Below are 23,415 nucleotides of genomic sequence, written 5' to 3' on the forward strand. Positions count from 1 at the left end.
AAATTACACCTTGGTGTCATGAATATTACCTCAGATTTGTCTGAAAATTGCTCAAATAACTTTCGCGCCCCAGTGTTCATTCAGGTTTGCAATAGAGAATGTGAACCAATGCTAATTTGTCAGTCCATCTGACGCTCAATATGAGAGAAATGTTTAGTCACCGTAAACTGAACAAATAAGCTTCAGTGCATCTTGAAAAAATTCACTACTGGAAGTAGTAACTTTATTACTGAATCATCCTTGATAGGATATGTATCTACGTTGGCGTCGAGGATAATATTTTTAAAGTTGGATATTATGCTGTTTAACTTTTTTTTCTCTCAAGAAAATACCAACTAAGCCTTAAAAGAGGTCAAAATAAAATCAAAACTTCCCCCAAGAGTTGCTTTAATCCCAGGGTGCAACTCTCCAATACACCGCATGGGGGAGCTAGCCAGCCACAAAGTGCCTGTAGCAGAAACCCCCATGAAGAACCCTGAGGTTTTATTTTGAGGTCTTGAGTTAAACGAAAGTGAGAAGAAAAGACAGCCCACAGCTCCTCGAGTACATGCCCATATTTTGAAACTATTTCATTACCACCCCGCCCGTTTCGTCAACGCTTCCTCCATGTGAGGCACGGGACCTGTGTGCTCCGCTGGATTGGTCCATCACTACATCGGTTATCAGTCTGTTACAGTCTCTTCGCTCCTTAAGCAGCTAAGCTAGCCGTCGCAGCACAGACGCTGCTCACACCACCGCAGCTGAAAGGGAGAAGGGACCCCATAACTGTGACTCGTAGGCCCAAGAAACACGTTAAGGTATGGTTTTATGTCTTCCGCAGTAAGTGTCGAGGTTTTGTTTGTCTTTTGTGGCTTTGTCGTCGGGCGTACTACGGCCGTTTCTCAGCCTGGCCAGCATCACTGACTCCTGCCCGACAACATCTGTATCTTGACAGATGAGGCAGCTGCTAACGTTAGCTGAGCTTGCTTGGCTTTAGAGCTAAGCTTAGCTTGGTTGGACCTCAGACGACGCTAACAATCGTTTCCCCCCTGTTAATATGTGATACCCGCTGATAACAAGGACGCCTGGTCGCTTTAATGTTGTGAGTGTAAGTTAGCCATTACTGCACTGGCAAAGCTAAACCTTGATATGTCAGTTGCACATAACGGTATAACATGGAGAGTCATTTGTATTTCTGAAATTGCAGAGTTAATGTAAGAAAACGACTTTAATGCTGGGATTGCGTCAAGGTTTAATATCTGTGCTCAAGTAATGCTGCTGTTGCCTGCAGTGGAAACAATTTTATTTCAATTATAACTACCACGAATCGCTTTTTTAAGAGTCGTTAACTTGCCTTAACATGTCCACTACCGGCCCGCAGGCATTCCCGTTGTAATTTGTTTTACGGTAACTGTTTTTCCATCCGTTCCATTTTGAAAATGTATTCAGACCACAGTTCAATTCATTCAAGTGAAGTTATAACAGGAGCTGAAGAACTGACTTGTAAAATTCCTGATCTAAATGTATGCCCACATAAGAGCCCAGTAGTGTGGTTTACTTGATAACAAGCTTGAAATGCACCCACTTCTGTTTTTGCTGGTGATAAAGTGGACTATATATTTTCCCGAATGGTCTCTGTGGACAAATTTGGCTCCATTTCCCTATTCTGTAAACACCTACTTGAAACGAATTGAGATATACCAAGATATACTAAGTGACACAAAAGAAGCGTTAAGGTTTAGAGATTAGAGAAAAAAAATCCTTCAGTTTAGTTTTTGATTTGAGTTGTATTAACTAGAGCTGGAAAAATTAGTTGATTGATTGCTCAACAAAACTAATTTCATAATCGGAAAAATTTTAACATTGTGAAGTGAATATCTTTGAATGCAATTTGAAGAAATGATTTATGGGATATCATGATGGGCATTTTTAAGTATTACTTGATGATTAATCCAGAAAATAATCTTAAAGTGCAGCCCTAGTATCAGTTTTGTTTCTGTGCTTGGTTCATAGTTGATATGAGGTGAACAGCTCCAAAGAGTCTTTCTTGACAACAGAGCCAAACTTGGGTGTATTTTGGGTTTAAATATCATGGCTACTACTCAAATAGTTTAGATTCTCAGTTTTATTCAGCTGTGATGGTGTGACAACACTGCAGTTAAGTTTGTCACAGACGCTCATCCCTCCATTTACAGGAGCTTATCTCTTGCACGGCTCCGCAGATCGCTGACAGGGTTGCCCCGTTGATCTTTTAATGAAGCTGGGGATCCTCCTCTGCTCCAGATGGCCCTGTGTTATACTTGTATGTCTGTAGGGCCGTGTCTGTGTTGTTATTAATGTTTTACATGGCTTGGACCCCCGCAAGCTCTGATAAGTCCTCTCTCCCCCTTCACTCCTGGTCAGATAGTGAAGGTCAGGTCATGTCATTTTTTTTTTTTTTTTATCATAAGAGGCACAGGACGGCATCTGGAGCTAAGCAGCATCTGTTGATGTTTCACGAGGCTCAAATCCAACTGCTTGTTCTTCAGCGAACTGCTGTGTTCACCAGGGATCAGGGAAGTTTGGGGCTTTAGCCAGCTGTTCAGTTATCCATAACATACAGTGTCTTTGTCTAGGAACTTTAGAGACATCGGAAGCTACACTGTTTCAGCGCACCACCGCTGGAAGTTTTTTTTACTCTTTAGCGCTGGTGTGTGGCTAATCCTAGCAAGGATGTCTAACAAGGGGGGATTTGATATTTTGAATGTTTTGCTGAAAGCTTGGGTATTGTATTAGCTTGTGCCCAGCCCCCCCAATCTGGTGTGAGAGGTGGATGACATAACTAACACAGATTTTTAACGAAATGATCTGTGAGTTTCTTGTGTCAAAGTTATATCAAAGTAGCTTTCTTGGCTCCAAGGTTACGGATTCTAATGAGTGCTAGGCTAACAATAGTTTGTAGTGTCGGAAGCTCACTTCCCAAATAGTGGCTCTTGACACTGAATCATCAACAGAAACCAATTCAGCTGGCTCTCAGCTACCTTTGGTTGATTTTTCATGCTGCTGCAAATCCTGCTGGCCACACAAGGATTGCTTACATTACACTGCCAAAGACAAAATGAACCACTGTCTAAACCCTGCTGGGCAGACAATGAGACTTGCAGTGATATAGTGTGCCTTGCCATTAGTAATATAATGTAATGACCTCATACCATCACCAGTGTAGAAGCTGCAAAAGAACCTCCTCATGTAAATGGAAAGAGGGCTTGATGTGTGCCTTACCATTTATCTGAGATCAAAGTAGGTCAAGCATGGTAAGTTGCCTCTCTTCTCTGGATATAAAAAGCCTACCATAGCTGGTGCATTGCGAGTTTCATCCAGGGTCATGTCTGTATGTTTTTTCTGTACTCCACTGAGGCTAAGTCCATTTATCTGGGCACATTGTGTTGCTTTTGTGGCAGTGATACTATGTGTTAAAAGTCAAACTAGGTTTCAAGAGCTTCTCTTTTCAGCTGTATGAAATTAGGATAATTTTACTCAGACATTAAAGACCACAAGGGTGTCTGTTTTGAAGAATATTTAGGGAAACTCAGAGGTCATAAATGTCAGATCTGTTAAATAGATCTTGAGGAGGAGAGTATTTAGTCTCTGCTAGTGATAAGCAACACTCTTAATGCGCAGCATTTGCAATGAATACTGCGTATTGTAGGAAAAGTTGAAAGAACAGATGGCAAATGTTGTTTTATTCAAGATTGACTTAACATGATAATGATGAAGGAATACTTTTTGTAATGGCGTAATGGTATTTTTACAGTATGTGTGAAAGGGACTAAAGAGACCAGTCGGTCAAGAAGACGAGGAAATGGGTTTGTTCCCATAAGACAGTTATGCTCAATATGAGTCTCACTGTAATTGTATTGTGATTTTTTTTTTTTTTTTTTTGTAAGCTTACATCACTATATATAGGCTAACGATGGAGGTAGAGAGACCACCTGGAGTTGGTGTCTCTTCCCACACACAGTCCTCATTCTGAACTTGGCTAAAGCTCCCCTTTGTTTTCCTGCATCTGTGAAATTTACTCAGGTCCCACACACTAACACTGCCACAGTCCTTACAAAATCATGACGAAAATCAAGGAAATGTCTCTGTCTCTTTGTTTCTCTCTCTTCCTCCCTTCTTTTCTCCTCTCTCCATTCCTCTCACAGATAATGAGCAGATAATAAGCTGAGTGGACTGTTGAAATTAAGCGAAACAGGTTTTGGTTAGATGCTGTACAGACACCAATTAACCATGTGGTACAAGTGACGTCAAAAGCAGACTGAACCGCTGCTTTTATAGACGCATCAGATCTGTTCATTTAGAGCTGAACTTTGTGATACTAGATGTGTTTGCACGCATTAATTAGCACTCAACAGAATGTGTGGAGAAGTCCAGACTCCACAGATGCTTCATATGGAAAAAGCTGTATCGACTTATGTTTCAGTGCTAGTGAACAGCATAGCTGATTGTTTTTCCCACACCCGCTCATTACACCCACAATTTGGTTCAAGCGGGCTAGTCAAACACTGTGCTCCAGCTGTGTGCAAAGGTAATTAAATGTTAGATGTACATATAAATTTTGTTATACTTTGTCAAAGGATTTATGCCAACCCCTAAATTATTCCTGGGTAAAAAGATACTGTTACCCGCTGTTTACTCCCACTTCACAGTTCCTTTAAGTGAGTTCCTGGCCACAGTTCTAAAACAGAGAAAAAAAATCACTGGGCATTGGAATTGTAGAGAGCGTATACTTGAATGGAGCAAGTTGTTGTTTATCAATATTTGCTCTTCATTATATATTATATTATGTTTCTTAATGCCTCCCTCAGTAAAGTCCAGTTTTGGTTGCGAAGTTGTTGTTTTATGTGTCGAACTAAAGTATTAATACTAAAGCAGGATGTTGGTATTGATTAAATATGACCTGGGGGCCTAGCAAACTATGGCAAAAAACAAAAGCTAATACTCTGTAGGTAACCTCCTGGTTATTGTGCACTATGCAACAGTAATTAGGATGAACATGCCACAGAAGAATCTTATGCTGTGTCAGTAGAGCAGGTGTGAAAAAGAAAACTGCAGCTCTTTTAAAACACAGTGTTGAAGCTATTGGTAGATTGTAGGTCAATAACTGATATTAGTTGATGTTAATGAACACTATAGTCAGCATGTTTAGATTTGTTACCTTGCAACTCTGTCCAGATAATCAACATAATTGTGTGCTATGTGTTAGTATTTTCTACAGTATGCATTTACCATTACATTTATTCATTTGGCAGAATCTTTTGTCCAAAGCAATGTACAAATGAGTAAATCAAGAAGCCTTTGAGAATAAGTGCCACAATGCTGAGATCCAAATTACACATGGCACACTTTGACACAACATTGCACGCGCAAGAAATAAAAAATGAGTGCAGAGCAAATACTATAGTTTTTTGAGAGGGAGAGACAGACAGGGAGGGAGGGAGGGAGGGAGAAAGAGAAAGAGCATGTTATTTGAACACTTGGCAGAAGAATTGTGAGTTGGTACTCTTGGAAGAGGTAGGTCTTCAAGAGATATTCGAAGACAGAAACAGAGTCTGCTGCACAAATTGAGTTCGGTATGTTGTTCCCCCACCAAGAGACCACACAGGACAGGAGTTGGGATAGAGATTTCCTGCCTTGCAGTGATAGTACAACAAGTCGCCTTTCATAGGCTGGTTTCAGGTGCAGCGAAATGAGAACTGGTGACTGGGCGTCAGCTCTCGCCTCCATCAGGGTTTCTATCACTGACATCAATGATTCTTGTAACCATTCCCGAATAGGGTCCAGAATATAATTGTTGGGAGAGCTCTGAAGAGGAAGTTTGGAGAGATCTACCTCAGCTGGAGACTAAAATGTAGTAAGTGAAGTGCCTTTAACTGGAGGAGATACACTGCAGTTGGATGGTTCTGTGCATTTGCTATTGAAGGCCACCGCTTGTCAGCGATGAAGGTTACCATCGTAGAGAGAAGTGGCTGGTGTATGAGGCAGTCGGCTGTAATATTACTGTTAATAGGAAGTGCAGTAATCAGGAAGTACTTTTTCTGTCCGTTGTTCGAATCGCCCTGTCCCAGTACTTTGTACTCCTTAAGTGCTTCACCTGTTAATAGAGCAGTAGATGTCTGAAATGCCAGCAGTTGTTCCCTACATGTGTTTTGTTATTCTGCAATTTTTACTCTTGTGTCTTAGGAACCATTCTCCCTGCGGTTCCCATCTGATGGAGCGGTGGTCGTCAGTCTTTGCGAAAAGGCACCATGTTTCCTTGTCACGTCACCCCCTGGCCCTCTGCTGAGTCAGCGGCCTCCTGCAGCAGTCATGCACCCCCAGCGCAGTCCTCGCAACCCCTTCCTGACCTGCTGTGCAGCTGTCCTGCTCCACCTTTGAATACCCACTCTGAGACACCCTCCCCGGACCCCATGGAGTCCGTCATTGTGGTCACAGAGTACGAACCCAGCAGACCACCTGGAGAGGCTGGGGAGGAGGAGGAGGTAAGATGAAACCCACCCAGGTAACACTATAATCGCCCAGAGATGTAACCTAGTTCAACACTCAAACAGACAGTAAGTTTTCTCACTTCAACATGATATCAAAAGCATGAATGGAATCAACATTTGACACAGTCTCAAAAGACTTTAAATTTATACGTTTCACAAAGGCATTTTACAGCCTGTCTTTTATAATGAATTGTATTATTGTGGTGTTGTAAAGGTGTTGCTATTATGTTGTCTATTTTGTAAATATAGAAAAAGGAGGGAGGTAAAACATTTAATTATTAAATTTTAATTTTTAAATATTAGCATTAAACAATACTATTGCCTTGAATTGGAATGTAAAATGTCAACAAGAAAATAAGCACAAACTGCTTTGTCGCATATAAAGTTGATACAAACAGACAAGTATAACTTATTGATGATCATATAATACTATTACATGGAAGGCATGACATACATGAACGTGCAACAAGGGTAATAAAAATATTTTAATGTTTCACATCTCAGGTGGAAGAAATGGACAGTTCTGAGACACCTGAACCAGCTTCCTCTGTGGCGGCACCTTTCCCCACTCCATCCTGCGACCTGCTGTCCCATACAGTTTGCCGCTCAGAGGCTCTGCTACCCGAAAGCCAAGAGCATAGGGGAAGATTAAACCTGTCAGACAGGAAACTATCTCTGCAGGAGCGTTCGCATAGTGCAGCATCGCCCTGCAGCTCTCCGGGACTCAACGGGCGCTATATTTACCCATCATTACCCTACTCACCCATCACATCACCTCACTCCTCTCCACGCTTGCCCCGTCGACCCACTGTGGAGTCCCACAGTGTTTCCATCACAGACCTCCAGGTATGGTCAGGCCTTGAGGGTTACATCATTCCAGTTTTAGGGATTTGAAATTTTTTAAAGCCTTCTTTTAGGTTCATTTTACTGTTTGCAATGTGTCGTAGCTTGTCTGGAACAAAATCAGTACTGCTAACACGAAATAATACTGTAACTGCTGTTTGCTATATTGCTATCAGTACTTTACTTTAATATTTACCCTTTTTAGAATCAAGTCAGTTTTGTCTGTCTATGATCAAGAAATTCGCAAAAATGAGCTAATGTGTGGTTACATCCAGTGTAAGAATATGTGTGATTATATAATTTATGGCATCTGCACCATCTGACCTGTGTATTCCTTTAAGGACTGTGCATTGCATAAAGCATTGCACATGAATGAACAAACTAGTTAATGTTCACAAAGAGCCACGCTGTTGCAGAGGTGCTCCTCCTTAACATCTGTTAGTTTATCAAAATATCGTTATCACACTTCTCTGAAAGTAAGCAGAACTGCATGTGCATTTGTCTTAAAAGCAGCAGCACAGTGGTAAAGACTGAACTTTGTGGATGGGAAGGTAAGGTTTTACAGTCTCACTCGATGTAGGTAATATTGTAGCTGTGATCCCTGTTATACACAAATGTGGAAACCTGTAGATATCATGTACTGCAGGTAGAATTCTGATAGACATTTTTGCTGTCACAGAAACACATATTGTAGGTCTGAAAAAATGCAGATGAAATATATTCAAAAATCCTCTTATGGTGGAGACTTTCTTGCACCGACATTACTGTATGTGTCACGTAATGCTGTTGGTCAATGAATTCTATATTCACATAGTCTTAACCACCTTTCTTGGCTCTTAAGTCTTTTGATCATCCAGCCTAGAGACCAACAATCAAATAAACCACATTTAGAAATGTACTTTAAATGAGGAGCTGGTTTAGTCACTGCATCCCTAGTTTGTATGAATCATTCTCTGTAGGCTATGTTTGTTCGCAGTAGTGTGGTCAGATCACTTAGTGTTTTAAATCAACCCTGCTCTTCACTTGAGGGTAGAATGCCTTTAAATGAGGGTAGAATAAACCTGTACTACACTGCCTAGTTCCCTGTAATCACTACAAAATTTACTACAAAACCATTGTAGACATGCAACACATCCTACCTCTAGAATCTCAGGCACACTGCAAGATTAGCACATAGGATCAGAGGTAAAGTGCCAGTCTTTATTTTGGATTTACCCATATTTACCTTTGATGAGTTGCTTCCTGATTAACTGAAAATCTGGATTTGTCAAGGTAGAGATTCTACTTCAAATGGATCTTAGAAAATGACAAATTGAACTGCAATAGTGATTCCAGAGTCAAATGAAATTTGTCTCGAGCTGGAAGACATCGGGCACCCTGGGGAAGGCTGATGTGCAGAAGACTGCGAGTTAGGAGCTGAAAATGGGGAAAAAGAAAAAATGAAATGAATGGAAATTTAATGAACCAGATTTCATATAGTATTCTTAGGAAAAGTGGAAGACTCATGATATACATGTATCTAGCGTATCTACCTACTAAAATATAATGTGATTTCATTTGAAAAGAAACTGTTTTCTCCTCTATTTTGTCTTTCTTCTCTCTCTTCAAGGACTGTGTTCAACTCAACCAGTATAAGCTGAAAGACGAGATTGGAAAGGTACCATCAGAGACAACTCACTGATTGCTCCCTTTCACTGACTCTTCCATTTTCCTCTCCCTTCCGCTTACTGCATGTCTGTCATCATCAAGGACATACAGTAACAGTCTCTGATATCCTCTCTCCTGGCTGTCCTCATTTCCCAAACTCTGTGTAAACCATCAGGCCATGGGAGAGTTGGAAGATGGATGAGAGGCTGGTATAAATAGGGCTCTCTAAGGGTTGTGCAGGGTTTAGTGGATACAAGCGTGTGTGTGTGTGTCTGTGTGAGTGAGTGAGTGAGTGAGTGACTGGGAGTATGTAGTTGTAGGCATGTTTTAGATTGTGGGTCTAATAAGAGAGGATGTGGATGTCTGTGTGTTTCTGCATGTAGGTAGGCATGTCAATGTGTGTGGTTTTGCGTTCAGCGGAGACAGCTAGAGCCTTTCGGGATTGTTGGAGAGGGTCCCGTTATCAGATCATCTCTGGGACTGTAGGATCAGCTCTATGCTGCTTCTCCAATCTGCTCCCCCAGCAGGAAATGATCCTGCCCCTCCCCCATTGTTTTTGTGCATGAATTTCTTTACACAGGCTATTAATTGGGCCTAGTTTTTATCCTGAATTTCCTGTGTGTGGGCAGGGGAGCTTGATATCATAAATCAGATCTAGTTTCCTTAATTAGCCTGAAATCAAAAATGAGAGAGACAGGGAGAGATGATCTGAATTTCTCTGTTCTCACTTTGAAGCAGCTGGCATTCTTTCAGTGTACACTGTCAGCCCACTCCCTTCCCTCATGTGTATGTCTTTGTGTATTTGTTCCTGTGTGTATCTGTATGTATTTAGAACACATTGATTTGCACATATTGTTTTTATTTTTTTTCACATCAAGAATTGACAGCTGCTCAATCTCAATTTACTGGCTCCCATTCTCTTTTACTTACTCCCGGGCCAGGGATCCTATGGTGTTGTCAAGCTGGCTTACAATGAGGATGACAACACATACTATGTGAGTCCCTCACTTCTCTCACTTCTCTCACATTACTCATCATCTTTAAAACATACACAACCACACACACACACACACAACGTCATTATAATCAAATCCCCTTGTCTAATTTATGTGTGTAATTTTATGTGAAAATGTCTCCAGTTAATTCTGCCTGGCTGTGCCGTACTGTAATAACAAATCAGCTCAAGCTTTTTCTGATTGCTGTTCGTGATTGTTGCTGCAGTTTTCACTGAACTGCATGATATTGACAGACAATGACATGGGGATTATTTTAATAGTGACATGACAAAGCTCGCGTGTCGCTTTCAGTGATTGTGTCATTGCCATAATAACTAAGGGCATTGACTCAATTAACAAACCTTCTATTTGCCACAAACAAGGAAAATATCCTCAGAAGAATCTAGCTGTGTCAGTGTTCAGGGCGATCTCTGACTCGTTACTCGTTACCCACTAGACATTACTACCCATAGCTGTAAATCACTAAATTTTCTTGAAGTACATATACTCTCAAGATATTTTATTGCTAAACATTACAACTAGTGGGTAATGTTGACATTTCCTTTAGCAGTTGGTTAACGGTACGGAATGTTGAGTCAGTATACATTACTTCCATACTTGTATTTCTATCCTTTCACACAAGAAGTCTAGCTTTTATAAGCTTTTGTCCAGATGATGCAGGTCAGCAGTAGTCACAGATACACAAAGTATTTTCAAGGTGAAGGGTGAAATTTATAGGCCCTGGGATATTCATCTGTAGGTTTGTGAGTGGGTGGACTCTTAGATATGCATCACCTCATTCCGCTGTATCTTACTCTTCTTTTTTGTCGACCGTTCTGCTCATCTTTTCTATGGATCTCTTGTCCACTGGGCTCTCCCACCCCCTCTCCCCCTTTCACTTATCCTCGCCCCCTATCCAAACACATTTCCCTTTCTCTCCTGTAGGCGATGAAGGTGTTGTCCAAGAAGAGGCTGATGAGGCAGGCAGGTTTCCCACGTAAGTCTGGAGCCAGGGGCAGATGGTTAACACAGCAGAGAGCATAGTCTCTTATAATGCTACACTGGTACATGAACACTGCATACAAGTACCTAAACCCAGCTTGTCTTTGGTCCTATTATTGCCTTTCTAAATTCCCTCACCTTTCACCTATGCTCACCCGCACTGTCTCTCTTTCGTAAGGGAGACCTCCACCTCGTGGAGCCAAAGCAGCCCCTGAGGGTCCCCCTCATCCTAAAGGACCCCTGGAGCGGGTCTATCAAGAGATTGCCATCCTAAAAAAGCTGGACCATCCCAATGTAGTAAAACTAGTAGAAGTGAGTGCTGTTAAAATGTACATTTTGGCTATTTTCATTTAGTTTTGGCCAAGTTTTCCTCTTCATAGTGGATTTTATTTCAGGGAGAGCAAGTGCGGATATTATAGTCGATTAAGATTTTAAAAAAAATTTTAAAAAATCAGGATACGACAGTTGAGTGGAAAAAACAATTAAGCCTGCTCAAGCTAAGGCAAATTATACAATAAAGCTTCTGATTGCATCTCTTCTCTCCAAAGAGCAACAAAGATGTGCTCCCAATTCGCTAATGGAACAGTTTGGAAAGAAACCTCAGTAGAATGTCAAGGAGGGAAGGAAAGAAGATGTGTGTGCGTGTGTGTGTGTGTGTGTGTGTGTGTGTGTGCGCGCGTGTGTGTTTACACTCATTTTCATACCTCTGTGATTTGGTGCCAGGTTTTGGATGACCCCAGCGAAGACCATCTGTACATGGGTACGTCTTGGCTAGTCGGCCAGCCTTCAGAACCACACATGCACACACACAAAGTCTTACAGTCATGCATAAAGCAATCATAAAAGAAGGTCATTTGAAACTCATATTAAAACTTGTTTTTAGTTTGTTTGTGTCTTGGTAACTAAAAAGCTTTCATCACTAACGTCAAGTGTATTTCTGTCACAGTATTTGAGCTCGTCAAGCAGGGGTAAGCTAAGCCTCTCTTATAGTAATGATTGTGACTGGAATGATCTCAATGTCATTAGTTATAATAGCTAATTGTACGTGTGTATTAATGTGTTTGTGTTTGTACCTGTTAATGTATTCATGTATTCAGGGCTGTGATGGAGGTGCCGACAGATAAACCTTTGAGTGAGGACCAGGCACGCTTTTACTTCCAGGATCTGCTCAGGGGAATCGAGTATTGTGAGTCTTCCAAACCTCCTGTTATTCTTCCCCTCAGCCTGTGACTGCATGTATAATGTACAGTATAATGTATTAGCTAAGAATGGGGGGACTACGGTTGTGTATCTATCTCTCTTAGATGATTTGTTAGCTATCTAGAGAATGTGTCAATGATCAGATGATAGATCACAAGAACAGTACCATTGTTGAAATACAAAACACTATGATTCAAAGCTGATTCAGTATTGATTCAGCTGCAACTTAATAACAGATTCTGCTCAGATTCAGATTTGTTTGGACTTGCACCTTAAAATGAATTCAGGTTTCCCTGGAACTTTTCAATTAAACCTTTAGGGTCTTGGAAAAGAAATACAAGACAGACACTTAGTTTTTTTTTTTTTAAGCAGTACAGATAATTACCTCTTCAAAATTAAACATTCTTGTTGCAAAACCCCAATACACTTAATACACAATAATCTCCCATAATCATCTGTACTTTCATGTCTATAATAATTTTCTAAACCCATCTGTATCCCCTATACAGCAAAGACAAGTTTGTTATATACAGAGTTTTAAATATCTAAATTAAAATTATATAATTGTGGTCAAGATTAAGCTCTTACTGTGTGAATCAAGATCTGCCCTCCTCCTACGATTCTTCCCTGCCATATACACAAGTCCTTCCTCTGTGCTGTCACATCATCTCTGTGGCTCTTAATGCATTTCAGCACAGGAGAATAGGCTTTGCACGAAATGTCGTCTAGGAGACTAGTACTGAGGGAAGGAGAGGGAGGGCTCTGCACCAGGGACAGTCAGTGAAAAAGCCAGAACCAAGCAAGAAAGGCTTGCTTGTCAAAATCGCAGTGCAAGTAGTTTGGTTAAAAACATTTCAAACAGATAAGTGTGACACAGTTAGTTTTTTGGTTTTCCACATCTTAAGCAGAAGCTTTGGATGTGATCCTTTCTGTTTATGTCTGTAATTGCTGAAATATTTATCCAACTTCCTGCTGAAGCGCATTGCCAGAGATTTCTCCACATGGGTCCAAGCCATTTTTATTTTATTCCCTCAAGGCAAAAACAAGCAAACCAGTTCACAATTAAAAATTCAAACACTCAGAGGGCGAAAAAGTTATTTTAAGGTCCCCCTCACAACCCAGGCTCGGTACTTTAAGAGAATATTCATCATCTTTTGCCATAAGCATATTTTTTACATATGGGAGCTTGTTGCTGTAATAATGAATATTTTCGGTTTCATCAGTACATTACCAGAGGATCATCCACAGAGACATCAAGCCCTCTAACCTCTTGGTGGGAGAAGATGGACACATCAAGATAGCAGACTTTGGAGTCAGTAACCAGTTTGAGGGAGCTGATGCCCTCCTGACAAGCACTGTGGGAACACCTGCTTTCCTTGCCCCTGAAGCGCTCTCCGAGACCAGGAAGAACTTCTCTGGAAAGGTACTTAGCTTACTTGTGCCCTCTGGGGATGGCTTTCGGAAATGCAGGGACTTTTGCTTGTTGGTTTTAAAAATAATTTTCTTAGTGTTCATATATGATTTACTGTGCTAGTTTTTGTATTTTTCGCGGTATCAAATAAATTTTAATTAATAAATAAATTAATAAATTGTGTATACGCCAAATAAATTTTGGCGTATACACAAACTATACACCGACAGAACTATTTCACAAAATAACATTCTATCACGTGTTTTTTCTTAGTTTTTTCTTTTTGTTTTTTTTTTTTCATGAAGGCTTTGGATGTTTGGGCCATGGGAGTGACGCTTTATTGCTTCGTCTTTGGAGTGGTGAGTCTGTGCTCTTGCAAAAAACTGCTTGCTCTTTTAGAGTTTCTCCTCAACGACAGTCTACCGATCTTCCATTAAAAGCAACACTTTTCTTTCATTCACAGTGTCCATTTATGGATGAGCGCATCCTCAGTCTTCATCAGAAAATCAAGACACAACCTGTGGTGTTACCTGAACAGTCAGTTCTGGTCCTCCTGTAATTCTGTGCCAAAAGTACAACACTGCCCAGTGGCTGTTGTTTATTTAATGAAATGGTTCTCGTTGTTAAAATTATACATTAAATAATTAAGTAATAAATAATTATTTTCCAGCCATGATTCTTCCTGTTTCAACAGTGCTGACATATCAGATGATCTCAAAGATTTGTTGCTGAAAATGTTGGACAAGAATCCAGAGACCAGGATATCAATTGCACAGATTAAGGTAAACACTCTCTTTCAGTTGATATCCATACAGCGAATGCAGGAAGCCTGATACTAAACTTCAAAAACACATGCACAAGAGATAGCATGTTCTGATAGTGATACCTAAATCACGTGTGCTGTGGTGGCTTATAAACATTTTTTGGAGGAAAAAATGTGTCCTAATGTTGAAATGCTGCTGTTTGTCAACTTCAGAGCCTCACAGACCTATGGTGATTTGTTTTGCACAGTTTTTATTCTGTTAATTTTATTGTTAATACAACATTTTGAAAGTTAATCAAAAACATTGTAACCTATATCCTGCATAGCTTAACTTGATCTACCTTAAAAAGTCTTTGCACTTGCATCAGTTCTATAAAATTTGTCTCGGTGCGCCTCCAAAGACACCACGGCTTTTTGTGCGAAGGAATCAGAATGGCATACATAAAGGACTCCTTTGTTCTTCTCATGCATGTGTCCAGCTGCACCCATGGGTGACAAGGCACGGTGCCGAGCCCCTCCCGCCAGAGGATGACAACTGTTGTATGCTAATTGAGGTGACCGAGGAGGAGGTGGAGAATTCAGTTAAACACATCCCCAGCCTGGCTACAGTGGTGAGTTTATGAACTTGTTTTTGTCTCACATATGAACATCCCAGTCCCACCCTAGCCTAATTTGTTTTGGCTTCTGGTGTCATTAGGTGAAATATCACTGATGAGGAGAGGCTTGAAAACTGCCACATGTCAAATGTAAACTATTGAGACATAACTGAGAATGAATCCTCTGTCAGGTGAAGGTGAATTACTACTCTTTGTACATTTGCATCAGTACATAAAGGATATTTTTGAAGTTGTGATCCTTAATCTTGTTTTCTATATTTCAGTCACATCGCACCACCCTACAACATAGTCACTACACCACTACCACCAGCACTTTGTGCTAGAGCAGGTGTTTGATTCTTTTCGTCTTTTCAATTTGTTTTCATAAGTTACATTAATTAATGCCAAATGTTGCGAGAGATATGCAAGTTTGGGATGAATCTGAAGTTCTTCAGTGCTTTGTTTCTTAAGCGCTTTAACTAGTGCCCACTGTCTGAACAAAGTTACACCTAGAAATGTACTATCCGTTGTCATGTTGCCTTTTGTTGTCACAGTGCAATGATCTGTGCTGTGAATGTACATTATAGACAAATAATGTGCTGTAATTTCTTGATTGTTTAAGCTGCGTCATTGTGGTTTTGAAGGATGATAGACACCTGTTAAAAAAAAAATATATATATATATATAGAGGCGATGCGTTGGTTAGGTGCTGTTTGCTTGCAACATAATAGAAAACCTATTAATGTATTCAAGCCACAAAATAAAAGTTAACATATATATATTACCACAACCCCACCATTGTTTTACAACAAAACATAATTTAGAATGAAAGTGAAGCTTTTCTTCTTTACATGTCTCAGCATGATGTTGTGATTTGTGTTTTACTGTTCACTACTCTTTTTTTTTTAGATCCTGGTGAGAACCATGCTGAGGAAACGTTCCTTTGGGAACCCCTTTGATTGGGGCCGTAAAGAGGACCGCAGCAGTTTGTGTGCTCCAGGGCAAACGCTCACGTAAGGACTGTTAACAGAAACACAACAGGCTTTAAACTCTGTCTCTAGCAACGCTTTTGCAGTTCTATTAGAAGACAAAGTACTAGTAGCAGTGTGCTGTCACACCATATTCTCACGTAGAGCTATAGCCAGCTAATGTTTATCAAGTAGTTTGTCAAGTAGGCTGTTGTTATTTCTCTCCTCCCTGTCCTGCCCTGCAGGAAAGGCAGAGCAGGCAATGTGAGATACTGCTACATACATTGTAATCGAAGAAGGTAAATAACTTAAGGACAAATTTTGCCTGCTGTAGTACTGTCTAAGTGGTAGCGAGTGTGCTTAAACAGCCCTGGCATGATGGAGGGAGCTGTATTTCCCAATATGGCTTTAGTGGTCAAACACTCTACTGCACTGATCTTGTAAAGAATCTATAGTATCTGCAAGAAGATTTACTGTTTATTTCTGTATTTTTTATTTCTTCTGTCTGAGGGTGCTTTTGGTGAAGCATGTGCTGTATAGTGCAGCATATCCCATTTCATCATATAACAAAATTATAGCAATCAAAGTTATTCAGATAGGCAAAGCTAAATTTGACTCACATAAGCTACTTTGTATGAACAAGGTCTAACAAGTAAACAGAGCTGTGGTTAAATAATTATAGAATTATATTCTGAGCACCTGATCTGTGGAATAATGTACTGTAGTATATTACAGGCGGTGGACAAAATACCATTAGCACCTGCACAATCTATGCAATCCAGTGTTTGCTGTTAAGAGAGGTGTTAATAACCACTTTGCAGTAATATGCCTCAGGCTTCAGTTTGTAGTGTTTTGTTGATTGGCATTATATTATAAAGTGTTATTGTGTCATGCAGCCAAACAAAACACCACCACTCTTATAAAAGTTTAACCTTAAAAAATATTAATGAATCAATTCTTCTCTGACAAAGTCAAAACAAAAGTAGCATTTCTGTCCACACTCAGTTCATCATGAGCCCAGAGCATCCCTTCATCCTAATATGTTGTTACTCATTCCTTGCATGAAGCTTCCACACTTATCCAAAGAATATGCCTGACAAAAATGATTAATTTCTTTAATATACCCCCCCCCCACACACACACACACACACACACAAATTTTGTTGAGTTTCCGCTTGTGTATGGTAGATGCTTGCCAACAGCTTGCCAGGTTTCCTCAATGCCTGCTGCCTTGAATTACGTAACAGTTAAATGGTTCGTTGCAGTTCCTAAACTGAGCTTAACAGTATTTATTTCTACTCAGTGGTTTAGGATTGACAGCAGGCCCCTGTTATTGCTATAACTAATGTTCTGTCTCTGGTGTGTTACTCAGGAAACAGGAGAGTGGTGATGGCATGAGGAGTATGGACCTGCCCTACGTGGGAGAAGATGAGGCTCTTTCCTGATGCTGAGGGTTCATTATGCACTGCCTGCAACCACACAGCATGACACCCCTTTACTCACAGTTCTATACTGGCAGCCTACACCTACGTACGTTTCCCCGGGAGGTGGACAAGTGTGGCAGATGCAGAAAAAAGGGAGAAATTAAAGGATCTAAGGCACTCTGACAACCACTCGCCAAGCTTTTATTCCAGTTTCTCCTCTTATGAGGCTTAGCATGGGACTCCTGACAGTCACGTGGGAAACTTCCAAAAGAGGATCCTCCTGAACCTTGAACTTGTCTGCAGCTCTTATCACCTAACCCAGTCTCCTCTTCTTATCCTGCATGCATTTATAGTCCTAGCATGCTTTGTCTCAGGCTTCAACTGTAAAGTTTTGTGTTCTATTGTAGTTTAGCCACTTGTGTTTCTCCCTGTCTTTACTTGATGATACTTTCAGGTGCACAGGGCATAGGCAGAGGAGACGATGATTTATGGGGAGGGATGGTGTTCTTCACCATCACCTCGACTTTCTCTTCAGTACAGCAGGTTTCTTGTTGATGTGAGTCCGGCTCACTCTGCTTCAGAGTAGCAGTGCCCAGTTTTGTAATATATTTTAGAGTGAATAATCTGTACAGTTTTCCTGAAATGAGAAAGGGGAGTGATAAAATGTTTACTTCATTGATTGCATGTGTTTACTTTCCCAATGCAACACTGTATAATCTATTTATAAACACTGGCACGCTCATAGACACTCATTTGATGCAATTTTTATCACTGACTGAGTCTCCCATTTACTACAATCAGTAGGAAGCTTTAAGAACAGTTGATATAGTGGTTTGTTAAAAAATAAAATTCATCATTACTGCATGAAAGATAGCATAGGAAAAAAAATTGTGATTTTCATGTTTTGAAAAGCTTTTGCTTCTATTGAATCTTTTTTTTTTAAGTGAGCAATCATGATTTTTAGATGTGTGCTATATATTTTTCAATTCATAGAATTGCCACAAATTGAGTTATGAAGGTACTGATCTACCAAATGCATTTGAGAAAAACCGAATGTGTTGGTGCAAAATTACTCTGTGGGTTAAAGTAGTTTTTCTTAAGCTCTCGGTTCTCTCCAATTGTTTGGACAAATACTGTTGTGTGTTGTGATACAGAGGAATAGCAAAGTTACACCTTTCAAATGTTTCATGCATTTGTTTCACTTCTCTAAGTGTATGTTTGAGTCTAGACTGAAAACAGAAAATTAGGACTATTGAACCTCAAGTTAAAATTGTGAATGCTCTTACTTGTTTTGTTTAGTTTTCTAAGAATTAAATATGTTATTTTAAACGTGCACATTTTCAGGACGCCAAAAACTTAAATTATGTATAATTTTTTAAAGTTTAGTCACTTAAACAAACAAACCTTTAAACTATTTGTTCTTAGTGAACAACTAGAGCTGGCTACCGCAGCAAGTGTTGAGACGGAAGCATAGTGCAGCTGCAGACTTTTTGTACAAATCTATGCATATCTGTAGAGGTGTTGAACTATTGTAAAAACTGTTGTCATCTTTGGTTGGAGGAGTATGCCACTCTGCAAATATTTCTAATTAATTATAAAGTACTTTGTATTTATACATGTGTTTCATTTTAGATGATCCCAAAGCAGTAAATTAGCATTTTTCCACTTTTGTTCCTTTTGTTCACTCTTCATTTTATTCATTTTCTCAAAGACATTAGTGTTAGTATAGATAAAGTCACTTGATGTGTGTCTAGTTAACAAAGAATATTGACACGACATTGATTATAACATTTGATGCTTCCACACACTAATAACTTCAGCACCTAAGTGTTGAATGTATGAGAAAGGGACTTTGGATTTTTCTTTTTGTTTGTTTGTTTTTTTTACCTCACTTGCATGTCACTCTGAACTGTACATACTGTATGTGTGTTTTTTAAGACTCGTACTATGCATATGATGTGTCTTTCTCTGTATGGTGCAATGGTGTTCTCTGTCAGACTGTCGCATACAGTGTGCAAACTCACTGGCTGTATGAGGGTGACCGATTCTTTTTAGTTTGGCTTTGGCTGATGTTTAAGTCTAATTACGTTGGGCTCTCCACTGTGGAGTGATGCAAATAGAGACAAGCAATCCGGGTTTAGATTTCCATAAAATCGAGGATAGCCAACAATAGTTTATCAATATTTTAAGGTCTTCATTTAGTCCGAAAATTAAATGCAGAAATGCCTCCATTTGTTTTATACTGTGAAATGTTACCTCATTTAAGCATGCTTTCCACACATTTATGAAAAATTATACATTCTGATATACTGTAAGTTGCTATAGATGAATGTTATCTAAAGATATGTTTTTACCTTGAGTAAAATAAGAGTATAATCATATTTTGCCCTCCATGACCAACAGGAATGACCTGAAGGACATTTTGAGTCTAAAGGCAAGCCACAAAAAAGCTGTATGATAATTATTTTATACATTCTATATTTCAACTTGTAGTTTGTTTCAATACAGTCTTTGCCCATTCTTGTCAGGATGCCCAGGGCATAGTAAGTGATTCACCTTTATTGTTCACATGATTTTGAATTCTATAGTGTAATTCATTTTATTAGGAGCTTTGGGGGCTCTTTTTCCCTAAATGCATGCCAACATACTGAACACATACCACTGTATTGTCATAGCATGTGAGGTCCTTGACAACAAAATTGGACCTTTAAATTAATGAATCTATTCATACTGTATCTTGTTCATCATTTGAATAAACTATTATTGCCTTTCTGTAATGTTTCAGTCTGAATGTTATTAAGCTTTGTGTTTACAGTTCCAGAAACAGACCACTGGTGTGTGCTGTGTACCATTACATTTCTGACGCTGTAGGAAGCTCTTGAAAGTCTGAATATCACATGTTGTTCCTTTCATATATAACACATTTTCAACACCTGCCATATTCTTCCAGCCTCTTTGAATGTAATGCATCTAAACATCTTCTACAATCCAACAGTTCAGTTTAATTGGAGCATTTTTATGAGTTTTCATAGTTGGTTTTTAACAGCTATGTTTATAACTCATTATTGTATTTTATGTGCTGAGAACATTTTTTTAGGTTGCTTGTTTTTTCAATTTGTGTTTCCTCATGAGGTAACCTCTGCATTTGAAAGCAAATGATAATCAATAGTGACTTGAGCTGAATTACTCTAATGGCCGCTAGATATGGACGTCCTCAGAAATGCTGAGGGAGTAATAGTAATAATGCAATAAATTTACATTACATCTCAGTGTTGCCAGTGTCCATTTATAAAAATAATCAGTATGAAAGGGGGTCAAAGTAAATCATTTTGCACCATTAAAAGACCCCCAGTTGCCCCGCTAATTGGTAAAAAAAATAGTTGATAAATCCACATTCATATACAAATAATAAAAAGATCTGGTTTAAAAACTTCTATCAAATACACAATGACTAAATCTCCTGTAGAATAGTTTTCCATGATCCTTTTGAATACTCAGTGATGATATTTGCATTAAAGTTCATAAACATGTTGACTTTATTTATCCTTCATGGCCTCTGCTGCCTGATTTTCACACTGCAAATGTCAGTTTTGTGGGTATAAAATATGTCAACATGCAAGAATTTAACCTTCAGTCTCAGAGGCGATTTCCCACAGCTTGGGAAATACAACGTCACACTGACCTCTTGTGCTAATTCTATAGCATTGCAGTTCATATGTCCACGGGTTCCTTGGAATGACAGACAGGAATGACTTAACTTTCAGGTTCTCTATAATGTTGAAAGATTAAATGTTCCTGCACGAGTCCAGAAATGTCTAATTTAGCTTTTGGCTTTAGTGTAGGAGCTTTTACGTTAAATATTAATCCCTGGTGCTTTACAGGTTTATTCTCATATTACATCAATATCAGCTTGATATTAGGTAAATTAAACACGCAACAAAGGGAAAAAATTATATATGTCCATGGCATCATTTGGAAAACATTTCAATGCTGATACTAAAATCTAAATCCAAATGAAATACAACCGCGAAACAAACTGCTGTTTGGTCCAGTAAATACAGTCGGTCAGTGAGACAGAAATCTCATTGTAAGTGTGAAGAACTATACACCACGGATTGAGCTTTTAAAAATGCATCAGCTGTTTCAGATACAGCATGATCATCAAAATATCAGCGTAAAAAAACCAAAAGGGCAGGTTTGAAACTGGTCAGGTCTCTAGGGCTGAAACCTATCTTAAATCAAGGTCACTGCAAAACAATGCAATGTTCGCTGTATAAGATACAGTGTAAATGCCTTTCAGAGGCTGTTTCAGGTCTTGAAATGGGTGTGCTTTGCCTCCTGCAGCGGTACACAAGGGAGCCCAAAACTCCACATCAGCAACTGAGAAGTGCTGATTATGACAGAATCCGGACCTTCAGTCATCTTGCTCGGTTAATTGTTTACCTGCTGGAGGCTGCCAGAGGTGGGAAAAGATGCACGTAAACAATACAACAAAGGGCTAGCTCAGCGTTGTGTAACACTGCATGCTGAGATCTACGAACTGCAGGTGCGGTGTTTTAGTTCAGCGGTACCCCTGTCTTCCATTAACCCACGTTTCCCTTGTTAAGCACACTCTATCTAAAGCTGGCTGCAATCTCTGGCTTCCAAAGAAAGTTCGAAAGTTTAAGGAGTCAAAAAAATAAAATAAAATAAGTAAAGATTAAAAGAACATTTGAATTATTAGCAGAACAAAACTAAATAACTTGCTTAAAAGCTGCACTTGGGAAGATTAAAGGGCTATGTGGATTATGCTGCAAAAATGTCTTTAAAGAGAGGCAGAACACAATTGAGGAACTTGACATCAGTACTGAACATTAAAGACATAAAAATCTCCGTCTGGAAGTTGCTACTGAAGAGAAATGATCAAAGTGAAGCACCATTTCTTTGTCAAACCTTGTTCACCTCACATTTGAATAATGAAGTATTTCTTAATGTTGTGCTCCTATGAGAAGGCAAGATTTGGAGATCAACACATGCAACGTTTTTCAAGTATAAAGTCATCTCACAAAATAACTATTAAGTTAAAAATTAAAAATCTAAACTGTAAATCAATTTGTAGGGGAATGTCAAAGGTTTGGAGGATAGTTAATCACTTTCAGACGGTTGTTTAAGTAAAGATGACAGGGCTGGCATACAATATGTTTTGGTTTGTGTGCCAGAAAAATAATGTGCTTGATTTAGATGCATGTCCAATGTCACTTTACTGACAGTGTTAAACATTGTAATATGGATACTGGACAAAAATTATTACTCTCTTCCAAAAAGTGAAAACAGTAGTGGAGGAATTATTTACACAAAGCGCAGTCACAAAATTGCGTACAGTAGAAATAAACCCAATCTCAATATCCATACTGAACATTTTGTTATCAGATGGAAGATTCTTCAGCCAGTTTTGCCTAAATCTGAGCCCAAATTTGAAATACTAATCCAAATCTAATCCCCTGGAATATGAGGATGTGATGCGGTACGTAATCGTGATTATCATGAACCGCACAAATGAAAAAAGACCCAATGCTTAATTTGTGTACAGGGCATTTTCTGCCCACATGGCACACAGTCCATGTTCGGATTCGGACCGTGTGGAGTTCTCTACATGGAAAACAAGACTGTTGCCTTTAGTCTTCTGCACGGGTTAATGACATATTTAGAGGATATTAATGTCATAAGTTGAATGAAGCCTGTGGACAGTTTCAAGCAGGCCACTTCAATGGCAGTCAGTGGTTGAAATAAGTAAACAGTACATATAAATTATTCTGAAATGGGCTGTTCTATATATAATAAATACCTTTACTTATGGTACATTATGTATATTTTGCTACTAATTTTGTACGTTAAAGTAAAATTTTGAGGGCAGGACTTTATCCTGTAACATAATGATATTATTATTTATTTATTTATTTTTTAACTAAAAGATCTCTATACATCTTTCACCAGAGGTTTTTGAAGCATTGATATGAATTAGCAACAGTATGAAGCACTTACTTACAACTGGCTGCACCGACCATCTGCATACATGTTAAT

At 39.2% G+C, this 23,415-nt stretch overlaps 1 protein-coding gene and 1 long non-coding RNA gene across 8 annotated transcripts; one reads left to right on the top strand and one right to left on the bottom strand.

The window, feature by feature from the left end:
* The first annotated feature begins 522 nt into the window (after window positions 1-522).
* Window positions 523-17,410, top strand: LOC120806230 (calcium/calmodulin-dependent protein kinase kinase 2). Of its 6 annotated transcripts, none has more exons than XR_005709657.1 (18): window positions 523-797; window positions 6,202-6,500; window positions 7,011-7,352; window positions 8,959-9,006; window positions 9,938-9,991; window positions 10,937-10,988; window positions 11,172-11,305; window positions 11,717-11,753; window positions 11,940-11,961; window positions 12,091-12,179; window positions 13,417-13,616; window positions 13,910-13,963; window positions 14,068-14,141; window positions 14,299-14,386; window positions 14,847-14,978; window positions 15,065-15,160; window positions 15,248-15,312; window positions 15,873-15,890. XR_005709657.1 is itself a non-coding variant. In XM_040157157.1 (17 exons), exons 2-17 carry the CDS (start codon window positions 6,267-6,269, stop codon window positions 17,374-17,376), a joined length of 1,737 nt encoding a protein of 578 aa, XP_040013091.1. In that variant the 5' UTR covers window positions 523-797; window positions 6,202-6,266; the 3' UTR covers window positions 17,377-17,410. The 6 variants fall into 6 exon arrangements, 3 of the variants coding, with proteins under 3 accessions (XP_040013091.1, XP_040013092.1, XP_040013093.1); XR_005709656.1 differs by having other exon boundaries at window positions 15,065-15,154; window positions 15,873-15,885; XR_005709658.1 differs by lacking the exon at window positions 15,248-15,312 and having other exon boundaries at window positions 15,873-15,938.
* Window positions 7,027-13,535, bottom strand: LOC120806233. 2 transcript variants are annotated; one of them, XR_005709660.1, is made up of 6 exons: window positions 13,425-13,535; window positions 12,067-12,223; window positions 11,698-11,777; window positions 8,575-8,765; window positions 7,270-7,364; window positions 7,027-7,124 (listed from the first exon to the last, which is right to left on the bottom strand). It is a non-coding gene; the product is annotated as an uncharacterized LOC120806233 (long non-coding RNA). The 2 variants fall into 2 exon arrangements; XR_005709661.1 differs by having other exon boundaries at window positions 12,067-12,157; window positions 13,425-13,529.
* Window positions 17,411-23,415: the final 6,005 nt, after the last annotated feature.

The sequence above is a fragment of the Xiphias gladius genome, chromosome 20 (assembly GCF_016859285.1).
Source record: "Xiphias gladius isolate SHS-SW01 ecotype Sanya breed wild chromosome 20, ASM1685928v1, whole genome shotgun sequence".
Taxonomy (NCBI): Eukaryota; Metazoa; Chordata; class Actinopteri; order Istiophoriformes; family Xiphiidae; genus Xiphias; species Xiphias gladius.

Coding starts and splice junctions, on each gene's coding strand:
- LOC120806230 (XM_040157157.1), top strand. CDS start 6,267: ATGTTTCCTTGTCACGTCACCCCCTGGCCCTCTGCTGAGTCAGCGGCC. Junction 10,989..11,171: donor GAGGCAGGCAGGTTTCCCAC/GTAAGTCTGGAG, acceptor CTCTTTCGTAAG/GGAGACCTCCACCTCGTGGA. Junction 14,387..14,846: donor TATCAATTGCACAGATTAAG/GTAAACACTCTC, acceptor GCATGTGTCCAG/CTGCACCCATGGGTGACAAG.